The sequence below is a fragment of the Xiphophorus couchianus genome, chromosome 7, assembly GCF_001444195.1.
Source record: "Xiphophorus couchianus chromosome 7, X_couchianus-1.0, whole genome shotgun sequence".
Taxonomy (NCBI): Eukaryota; Metazoa; Chordata; class Actinopteri; order Cyprinodontiformes; family Poeciliidae; genus Xiphophorus; species Xiphophorus couchianus.
The window spans coordinates 36,681,055-36,691,607 of NC_040234.1; the positions used below are offsets into that span (position 1 = coordinate 36,681,055).

At 46.8% G+C, this 10,553-nt stretch overlaps 3 protein-coding genes and 1 pseudogene across 4 annotated transcripts; 2 read left to right on the top strand and 2 right to left on the bottom strand.

Annotated features, from left to right (window-relative positions):
* Positions 1–844: 844 nt before the first annotated feature.
* Positions 845–2,303, bottom strand: LOC114147762 (methylmalonic aciduria and homocystinuria type D homolog, mitochondrial pseudogene; annotated as a pseudogene).
* Positions 2,304–3,249: 946 nt separating this feature from the next.
* asdurf (ASNSD1 upstream open reading frame) lies at positions 3,250–4,411 on the top strand. The gene is made up of 4 exons (XM_028022366.1): positions 3,250–3,438; positions 3,611–3,664; positions 4,116–4,191; positions 4,263–4,411. Exons 1-4 carry the CDS (start codon positions 3,364–3,366, stop codon positions 4,301–4,303), a joined length of 246 nt encoding a protein of 81 aa, XP_027878167.1. The 5' UTR covers positions 3,250–3,363; the 3' UTR covers positions 4,304–4,411.
* On the top strand, positions 4,282–7,659 carry asnsd1 (asparagine synthetase domain containing 1). Its single transcript, XM_028022362.1, has 3 exons — positions 4,282–5,651; positions 6,222–6,403; positions 7,338–7,659. Exons 1-3 carry the CDS (start codon positions 4,314–4,316, stop codon positions 7,582–7,584), a joined length of 1,767 nt encoding a protein of 588 aa, XP_027878163.1. The 5' UTR covers positions 4,282–4,313; the 3' UTR covers positions 7,585–7,659.
* LOC114147761 (glucose-1-phosphate adenylyltransferase) lies at positions 7,606–10,459 on the bottom strand. 2 transcript variants are annotated; one of them, XM_028022363.1, is made up of 8 exons: positions 10,034–10,453; positions 8,890–8,979; positions 8,736–8,815; positions 8,551–8,666; positions 8,389–8,486; positions 7,992–8,060; positions 7,859–7,917; positions 7,606–7,768 (listed from the first exon to the last, which is right to left on the bottom strand). In XM_028022363.1, the coding sequence occupies exons 1-8, from the start codon at positions 10,223–10,225 to the stop codon at positions 7,648–7,650; spliced, it is 825 nt and encodes a 274-aa protein (XP_027878164.1). In that variant the 5' UTR covers positions 10,226–10,453; the 3' UTR covers positions 7,606–7,647. The 2 variants fall into 2 exon arrangements, with proteins under 2 accessions (XP_027878164.1, XP_027878165.1); XM_028022364.1 differs by lacking the exon at positions 8,890–8,979 and having other exon boundaries at positions 10,034–10,459.
* Positions 10,460–10,553: the final 94 nt, after the last annotated feature.

A 10,553-nucleotide genomic window follows, 5' to 3' on the forward strand; every position in this document is an offset into this window, starting at 1 on the left:
ATAACAAATGCAAGTTGCAAAATAGAGAACGAGCGACCGTTAACAGGTGTGCTCTGTGAAACTAGTTGGCTGTAGGCTGCTCAGTCTGGCTAATTCACAGGGGGAAGAAGGGTGGGACACCTGGATGTAGGCCGTCAGATAACCAGGCGAATCGTTTCTCGAAACCAGCTTAAACAGAGTTTACTTCAGTTCTGGACAGGGTAAATCCCAGCAGATTTAGGAAACTCAACGGACCCGTTAGACGGAGAGCTGGTAGCACATCTCCCCTCTCAGAAGAGGAAGTACGAGAGTGAGAGAGTAGAGACAGAAAGGAGGGGGGGGGGTGTTGCGCAACAACAGGCCGTCCTCCCAACATGACGGAGGGTCTTCTAAGGACACAGACATCAAACACATGACAGCTGGTCCAGATCGATACCAGCTGGTCCGGATCGATACCAGCTGGTCCGGCAGAGCGCCAGCTGGGCCGGGTCAAACCTCTGGAACAAAACATTTTCTAGAAGATTTGTTTGGTTCCAGATTACAACTTTCTGGCCAATCATCCAGGGCCGGTCCAAATCTTTCTGGGGCCCTAAGCTGATTTTCATCTGGGGGCCCCCATACCAACACGTCAACACCAGATGCTTCATCATTCCTGAGCTAACGCTCATTAGCATCATTGTAATTAGCTTACACCACATCAGTGTTATTATGGTTATTTTAATCTAAGAGGAGAAACAAACTAGAAAATAGATTTTGATATGTAGAGTTGATGGTGTTGAAATGTGCTGTATGTTTTTAAACTATTTGAAACAGTTTTAGTTATTCTAAAAAGTATAGTCCAGTATATAGAGGTGGACAATATGGCTGAGAAACACAATATAAGCATTTATCAGTTTTTGCTGTAAATACTTGAGATACTGTCAAACTGGTGATTACAACCTTTCCCGTTTAATTCACAGTTTCCTCTTAGTATGGGTCGTAGAAGACAATCCATTTTCACTCCAGTTGTATTGTGCAATTGAAAATATGCATAAAAGTTAATTTCATATTGCAACATGACATTCTTTTACTCAATACATAATTACATTTTGCTAGGAAAATAACATACTAAAGGATATCAAGTTGGATGAGAAAGAAAATGATCTGACATTTTCTTACGGAGCTATAGCACCCCCTAGAGCCGCCACTAGGCAACTATTCATTCATTGAATTATGGCACCTTTTGACATCCATATTTTCCAAAAAAAAATTAACTGTTTCTTTACTTTTCTCTTAATGAAAACTATTTTATTTAACTTTGTCAACATTTCGGATGTTCGTGAAGTGAAAAAGTTGAAAGAATCAGTTGTTCTGTCTGCTGTGTTTAGATGCTGAGCAGCTTCTCCAGGACGGAGGCTCCGGCCGGGGCGCTGGTGAAAATCGTCCCGACAAAGACGTGCGTCCCCCAGAGGGAATGGCGGACCGCCCGGCAGCAGCCCAGGTCCTCGATGTGGAAGCCCAGCTGGGCGTAGCGCTCATCCGTCTCAAACAGCGTGTTGTTGGTGTAGGAGCCGAAGAAGGCCAGGCCGGAGGACGGGTCGATGAAGTCAGCCCAGAAGCCGTCGGCCCGCAGGGTCCCGCAGATTTCCCGCGCTCCGTGGATGAACGTCTCCAGCTTCTCCTCCCGCTCGCGCTCCACCGCGTCGCTCCATGACGTCATGTCGCTCCGGGTCTTCTGGGTCACCGTGATGACCGTCAGGTCGGACACCGGAGCCTCCGGGAACATGGACAGGAAGTCTCTTCTTAATGCTTCCGGGCAGGACAGGATGGCACACTCCACCCTGGAGTCGGAACCGGGAGGTTCGGAAAGTTCGGACGGAAGAACTTCATCAGTTACCTGGAAACCCGAGAGCCCGTTTCTCCTGCTGTGCTCTCCTTCTCCCTCCAAGGGGCGCTGCAGGCCCGCTTGGTCACATAGGTAAAGGTGACGGTCCGGACCGGCCGGATTCTGGTCGGACCCAGCTGTTCCGGTTCGGACCAGATCATAGTTCTTTACGGAGCAGGCAGCAGCTGCTGAGATCGGTCTGCTAGCAGCCATGCTGTGGACCAACACATTGATCCCGGAGAGGTACCGGACCAGCCTGGTTCTGCCGGACAGAACCGGACTCAAACAGGCCATTTTACCGAACCTCGGCCCGCAGACGAATCTCTTTTTTCCTCCGCTTTTTCAAAGTGTTTCAGTTAAAACAGAAACTCGTTGTGTCCTTGTAAACTCTTCTACCGTGTAAACATTCTTCTGCACATGCGCATTTCCCACCTACCGCTTCTTCACTTCAGTTATTTTCACATGGTTTTATCGCCCCCTGGTGGTGTGGGGAATAAACTCCGTGTTTATCATTTTCTTAATTTCTTTTAACCATACTACATAACAAAACAATAGAAATACATTACTTGTCCAGTTTCTCCTAAAACCGAAGAAATTCATTGAGAAGTAGTAAAGCGAGTTTAAAAACCAAAGACTTTCTTCAACCCTGGAAAACATGCACTTCATGTAATTTGTAAATCAAAACAGTTGAACATCAATTTTACTCTTCCAATATATCTTAAAAAATTGCATAACCTAGAAAAAAGTAATTTGCCCAAATGTAGCTTTTCAGACTATTAGATTTGGTTTTTACTCTGAAAATAAAGAGGAATTTGATAATATTGACAAAATTTGTATTCTTAAATGTTGTTTTTAAAAGTCTTATTTGAAAGTGCACTAAATCTGTATAATTTTACTGAAGCTCACATTATATGTATCAGCTCTTCACATGTCGCATTTATGTTTGAAAATAATGTGAACATTTTGGTTCTATGCCCTGCGACAGACTGGCGACCTGTCCAGGGTGTACCCCGCCTCTCGCCCGGAACGTAGCTGGAGATAGGCACCAGCAACCCTCCCGACCCCATTAGGGACAAGGGTGAACAGGAAATGGTTGGTTGGTTGGATGGATTTTGGTTCTATTCCTATTTTTGGAGATTATCTTTGTTGGAATTTCTGTTGAATTTTCATTACATAACTTTTAAAAATTAATTTACTAAATGTAACATAAGATATTACAGCGCAATACATCAAAAATGTGAACATAATCATGTAAATAGCACACAATAAGTAAAACATGTCAGGGATTTAAATAACAGTATATGATGGCTGGATAAGCTACACAGCACGATTTCTCTTGTTGGTTGCCTCTCGCAACATGGCGGCGACGTAGACGTGCGATTCCGACGCTTCATTGTTCATGAACCGGAACCTGTCTCTTAGGGGCAAAACCTAAACCCGGTGATGAACCTGCTAGCATGCCGCTCCTAGCCGGTTGCTAGCTCCGCCAAACAGCTTGTTTTAGTTTAGTTTTGGACAAAATGTCTCAAACAAACTCCGGAAGCAGCGATAATGTGAGCGAATATTCAGCGCTGAAGGAGGAACTGAACAGAAAGGTTCGTTAAAACCAGTTTCTATCGGCTAACACGCTAATATAGAGGAGGATAAGCAGCTTTCACATGTTTTAATACTGAGGTTTGGATGTTTTAGATGGATATTATGACTTTACACAAGCTGTTATCAGCTGTGTGTGTGTTTGGTTTGATTATTTGAATTTTTATCTTTTAGGTGAAGGAGCAGAAGATTATTGTGGACGAGCTTTCTAACCTGAAGAAAAACAGGGTGAGCAGCGATGTTCTACTAACACCCTGACTTTACAGACATCAACATTTCTCTAATTATTCAGGTAAAGCGGAGTGAAACCGATCCATGTGGATCAGCATGAAATGTAGTTCCACCAATCACAACCTGGCTTTCAATTTAAATTTCAGTGATAGGTCTCTATTAAAATATCTAACCGAGTTAATTGCAGAGTCTTATTGCTTAATCATAATTAATAGAGAAAAGATTCGACAAAACAAACATTTTCAATTCCAAAATCCTTTTTGCTGCTAACTTATTGTATGAACAGACATCAGCTCAACAAAATATTAATGTTTTTAAATCTGTTATTTGGGTTCCTAAACCATCAAACTGCTGTTTTAGCCATTCAGTTTGTCTGGACTGGATCATTTAAAACTATAAAATCCGTTTTCCTGTTGACTTGATGCATGTTTGTGTTTGTTTCCTGCAGAAAGTTTACATCCAGCAGAGGAACAGCAACGTTTTCTTCCTGGCCGACAGAAATCAGACTCTGAGTTCCTGTAAAAGTAAGTCGTTCTTTTCCGGGTCGTGTCTTCTGACCCTGATGGATCGTGATCCCGGTCCGTTCTGTCTGCAGAGGAGTTGGACTACATGACGAAGGAGCAGCAGGACCTATGAGGTCATCACCATGTGCGGGATCTTCTGCCTGCTGAGCCGGTCCGCGGCTCCGGAGGAACGGGACCAGGCGGTCCTGGAAGCTCTGCAGAGGAGAGGACCGGACTCCAGCCGGGACGTCTCGGTTGCAGGGACGGACTCCGGTTATCGGTGCCTGTTCTCCGCCCATGTCCTCCACATGCGGGGCCTCCACACGCCGCAGCCGCTGCAGGACGCCGCCGGGAACATCCTGCTGTGGAACGGGGAGGTCTTCGGTGGCCTTCCGGTGGATCCGGACCAGAACGACACCACCGTCCTCTCTGAGCGGCTGCAGTCCTGCGGAACCGCCGCTGAGACCCTAGCGGTTCTGTCGGCGGTCCGCGGGCCCTGGGCCTTTGTTTACCACCAGAGGGCGGCGGAGTGCCTCTGGTTCGGCCGGGACTTCTTCGGCAGGCGGAGCTTGCTGTGGAGTTTCTCGGCGGGAACGATGACCCTGACCTCAGTGGCGGCGCACAGTCCGGCCTCCGACCCGCGGAGCTGGCAGGAAGTCCCGGCCGCCGGTGTGTTCAGGGTCAACCTGAAGGAGTTCGCTCGATCCGGTTCTGTTTCCTTGGAGATTTTTCCCTGGGCTCATTCCGATATTCCCTCCACCAGCCCGGAATCCCTTCCCATCGACTGCCGGGCGGTGATGAACCCGGCCGGACTCGTTCTGTCCGCCCCAGTTCCTCCTCTGAACGAGTCACTTCCTGCCGCCAGCCCTGACCCGCTAACCGAGTCCCGGCTGTCGGTCCGGGAGCTGGAGGAGCTGCTGGCGGGAAGCGCGTGCCCGGATGAGGCGAATCATCTGATCCGAGTCCTGAGCGAGGCGGTGCGGAGACGAGTCCAGGCTCCGCCTCCTCTGGCCGGTTCTGCCAGCGTCGCTGTTCTTTTCTCCGGAGGAATCGACTCCATGATCCTGGCCGCTCTGGCGGACCGCCACGTTCCCACTCAGCATCCCATCGACCTGCTGAACGTCGCCTTCCGACTCCAGGAGCCAAAGAACCACAACAAGAAGCGGAACAAGGATTCCCCGAACAGTGACGCGGCTTCTCCCCGAACCTTCAGCCCCTTTGACGTTCCGGACCGACTGACGGGAAGGGCCGGTCTGGAGGAACTACGCGGCCTGAATCCTGAGCGGCGCTGGAACTTCGTAGAGATCAACGTGACGCCGGAGGAACTGCAGGAGGCTCGGCGGCAGCGGATCCGGCACCTGGTGCTTCCGCTGGACTCGGTGCTGGACGACAGCATCGGCTGCGCCGTCTGGTTCGCTGCCAGGGGCGTGGGGGCCGTCATGGAGGACGGCGGGCCCAGGCCCTTCATCTCCTCAGCCAAGGTGACCTTTCACCTTCTGATGCCGAGAACGATTTCCTGTTTTCTTCAAGGCTCAACCTACAGATCCGGATTTTAGTTCTTTATTCTTCAGATTTAAGAAAAACATGAGACTGATTAGGCTTTTTGGTTTATTGTTGATTAAACAGTTTATTCTGGTGATTAAGCATCTAAATTGTCACATTCTAGCCAATCAGAGCCAGCATTAATCATCCCTATTGACAATTATTTCAGTAATTGATTAATCATGATTGAGAATAGATGATTTTCTTGATGGAAGTGTTGCGTTTTTGCTAAAGTCTTCAGGCTGAAAACCTTTTAAAGGTTTTTGTTTAATTAAAATTAACCCTATAAAGTGTTAAAGTAACCCAGATTTTATTTTCTGGGTCTTAAAACGTTTGCTTTAGTTAATTAAATCGATAATTTAATCAGGGCATTTTCTCGCTGCTGTGTGACGTTTGCGTTCTTCCTCTGCGCCTGCGTGCAAACCGTTCACACCGAGTGGTGGGTCAACGAGCCACGCGGTAAAATGTGATTCCGGCTGATCCTTCGCTGTTTCTGTGCCGCCCGGCAGGTGGTCCTGACCGGGATCGGAGCGGACGAGCAGCTGGCCGGTTACTCCCGCCACAGAGTCCGGTTCCAGACGGCGGGACTCCGGGGACTGCTGGAGGAGCTGAGGATGGAGCTGGGCCGGATTTCCTCCAGGAACCTGGGCCGGGACGACCGAGTGGTGGGAGACCAGGGCAAGGAGGCCAGGTAGGCGGAGCCAGAAGACCTCAAATAACTTTTATAACAATCTGGTGGAAATATTAACATTTAACGAAAAAATATGGATTTTTGTTACAACATAAAGCTGAAATGTTGAAGTTTATGCAGGAAAGCATCGCTGAGGCTGCAGGTTGAAGTTTCCAGACCAGTTTAGTTTGAGAAAAAATAAATAATCAAGTTTTTGAGCAGCTGATCAAACCGAACCAATCGGAGCAGCTAAAGATTATTAATTAATCATCAAATTACTCTAATTAATCGATTATTCTCTGGTGATTAATCTCTTATTTTGATGATTGATTGATTAGTCTGAAGACTAATCAGATAAAAAGATGGTCATTCTGCACATTTTTAATTTAACAACCTTTTTGTATGCAATATTAGAAACACGTTAAAATATGCAACTATTAAATTATATGGCAAAAGGTGCTTAATATCCCCCAGACTGTGAATATTAAGTTTTAATGAAGTTAGAAATTATATTTTTATAACAAAATTTGATTCCAAACTCATTTTAATGACACATTGCTGTCAGTTTTTAGATTTTGTTCCTTATAATTTTATAAAAAATGAAAAGTGTTTTTTGTTTTTTCATTCCATCATGCAGAATAAAAACCAGCAAAAGTTTTTCATAAAGAAACATTTTAGTTTTTATTGAGGCTTTTTCTGAAAATAATTTAAAAAAACAATCGAAATAGATTTTATAAAATCCTTTTATTGGTAAATTTTCATCTATTTGCTGACAGACGAGAGATTAAACCCTGATGGTCAGACTGGGAGCGAAAGGAAATAAATATTTTTAATGTAATAGGAACTTAAACCTGGATGAATTTATTCTGCTGCCCAGATTGAAATGGGTGTGACTGGTTCTGATCCGACCCGCCGCATTGTTTGCGTGTTGTTTCCGTCCCGTTTGTCCCTGCAGGTTTCCGTACCTGGACGAGGGCGTGGTCAGCTTCCTGAGCTCGCTGCCCGTCTGGCTGAAGGCCGACCTGTCTCTGCCGCGCGGCGTCGGCGAGAAGCTCCTCCTGCGGTCGGCGGCCCAGCGGCTGGGCCTCAGCCGATCGGCCGTCCTGCCCAAGCGGGCCATGCAGTTCGGCTCGCGCGTGGCCAAGATGGAGGACCGGCGGGAGAAGGCGTCCGATAAATGCAGGAGGCTCCTGACCGGGTGACTGACAGCCTCTGATTTCCTGTTTGAATCATTCTAAAATCATTTCCTATTAAAAGTTGGTTCCTTAAACCATGAACGATTTGTCGTCCTGAAGCTTCTCGCTGAAGTAAACGTCACACTCCAGGTAAGAGGGCAGGTTTCCCACGTCAAAGCGTCCGGAGATCTCATGGGCGAAAACCGGCTTCCTGATGACGTTAGAAACGAGTTAAAAAAGTTATAAATCATTTTCTGCTTGCTGGACGGACTCGGAGCAGCTGAAGCAGCGTTTCCGTTACCTCGGGATGAGCCATGACACAAAGTTCCCCGGAGCGTCGCGCTCTTCGATCGGAGCGTCCTGATGACAGAAAGTTTCTCAGTGAGAATCTGAACGTCTGGACGCTAAAACTGGTCGTTCAGGTTAAATGTGACCTTCTTCTCCTCCAGGAAGGCGTCCAGCAGAGGAAGACTCTCCTTGGAGAAGACGTAGAAACACGGACACTGGGAAATATCAGCACATGAAATATTAACAATATTCACAGGTCAAAAACTGAGACAGGTGGGAACACTTTGCTGAACATCATAATATAATGAAACAGTACCAGCTAAATACTGTTCTTATAGCATGTTAGCATTAGTTTCCACTAAATACCATGTTGATTTAGTGCTTCAGCATTAGCTTCTGCTAATTAGCATAATGGAATTGTGATTTAGAATGAGCTTCTGCTAAATCCAGTGTTGGTATAACTGTTGTGATGCATGCTTTATGGTTAGCGCAGCTAGCATGTAGCTAGCATGTAGCTAGCATCGGGCGCCCAGATGGACTCACGGCTCTCCTGGACTCGGTTTCTGAAGGCTGCGGCTTTTCCTTCATCCGGAGAACCCGGAGATCGTCGTCCACCTCCAGGATCCCGTACTTCTGGGTTTCTGCAGAGCAGCAGAACGTTCGTCCTTCCACTAACTGCAGCGATGATGATGATGGTGATCTCACCTTCGTCCCTGCAGCGGTAGCACAGCAGCAGGCAGCTGTCGCCGCTCCTCGCCTGCAGCTCAGAAACCTTCTGTGTGACCCGGCCCAGACTGAAGTCCTCCCTGAACAGCGTGTCGCTGCAGAAACATCAGAACCGGCATCAAGTCCCTGAAACCGTTACGGGTCCAGACCGACCAGAAACTCACCCTCCGATGACAATCACGCCGTCCTGGATGCCGAAGTGCTTCACCGCCAGCTGCAGGCAGGCGACGGCGCCGAGCCGCTCCTGGGACGGACAGATCATGTTAATGTGGGTCGGATCAGAACCGGACCGGTTCTAAGGGGTTTTTCTCGGTTTACTTCGTTGCTTCGCGTCTCATCGCTGAGAATCTGCACTTCTGGAAACTCTGCAGCCCAAACGGCGAACGCAGCCTGGTGGAGAGCGTTGGTCTGGGGAAGAGCAGAACCAGAACCAGGCGGTCCGATTTAAAACCCGCCAGAGTTCTGGTTACAAACCATCTGACGTTTAAATCTGGTTTCATTCTGACCCGTTTCACTCCAAACTGCATGTCAGGTTCATTTCTGTCAGAATTATTCAGAATAAACCAAAAATAAATGACAGAAAGTTCTTAAAGCTACAGGCTCCCGTTGCTATAGTTACATTCAAAAATGTAACTAGAATTTTGGTTATTTAGCCTGTCAGGAAAAAACTGAGGTCCATCTTCCAAACTCATATTTTCACCATTTTGTTCATTTTTAAAATTTCAGAAACTAGACGTGTAGTTAATTATCTAAACATTTAGCTTACCAGCTAAACATTTAGCTTACCAGCTAAACATTGGAATTAAATATTTAGCTTGAGGGTTGAAGCTAGTTGCTGGTTAAATCTTGGGGTGGAGATTTCCTGCTGAGGTGAATTTGTGAACAAATCCCAGTTAAAGTACAAGGAAAAGATTGAATTTTTAGATTTGAGCTAGCTTAGCGCAGCAATTAAACAAGGAGGTTTTTTATCTGTTACAAACTAAATGTTGTAATTCCTTAAGATCGAAGCTTAAAATGCTGCGTTTAGATGTTGAAAAATATTTTATCTGTTCTGAAATGATCGAATCACATTTACAGCCTTCTCCTTCTCAATAAAAACTCTAGCATTAACGAGACCCTAAGCAGGAGCCCTTAGCTTTCGTATGCCTTGGACCGGCCCTGTCCAAAACAACCAAACAGTATAAAAATGTATCCGTTTTTAACCAGTGGGATAAAAGTTTTACAAATAAACAGAACCTTTAAAGTAAAACGGTCCAGTTCAAGTTTGGCTGTGTTGGTTTTTTAACTAGAAGGGGTCAAAGGTTGCGTGGTGTTGATAAACCGAACGGAATAGTTCTGGGTCATCTAGTTCATTAATCGGTTCCAATTAGGATCCGGACCATTCCCTTTGGTTTAGCTGTCTGGACCGGTTCTGTTTGATCATCTCTACTGAAACGTGATTCGAGTATTTTTGGGTTCCTACCACCACGTAGATCCCGTCCACGGTTCCGGACCGGGTCAGCGCCCGGACCCAGCGGCTGATCAGCGGGCTCCGGCCCACCGGCAGCAGCGGCTTCGGGACCCCGACCAGGTGAGCGAACCTGCCGCTGCGGTCGGAGGAAACGTCCCGCTGCAGCCTGGTTCCGTAGCCCGCGGCAAGAATCACGGCCTTCATCTAGAACTCTTGTCTGGGCCAGTCCGGGTCGGGATTCTGGTACCAGGACCGGATGAACTGAGGCAAAGTTCCCATTCTTCTTTGGAGGTTTGGAAGGAGCTCTTTAACTCTCTACCGCCCCCTGCTGGAGGAACTAATGAACTCAGCAGAACCTTATTGAACCTGCTGACCACAGAGTTCAGAACACCCAGCCGAACCAGCTAAACTAGAAACTAACCAGGCAAACTGATTGGATCATAATATTATTTATAAATGAAAATAATTTGCCTCTAGGTTTTCATTTATTGACATTTCTTAGGATGAACTAGTTGCATTTACTCACGTTACT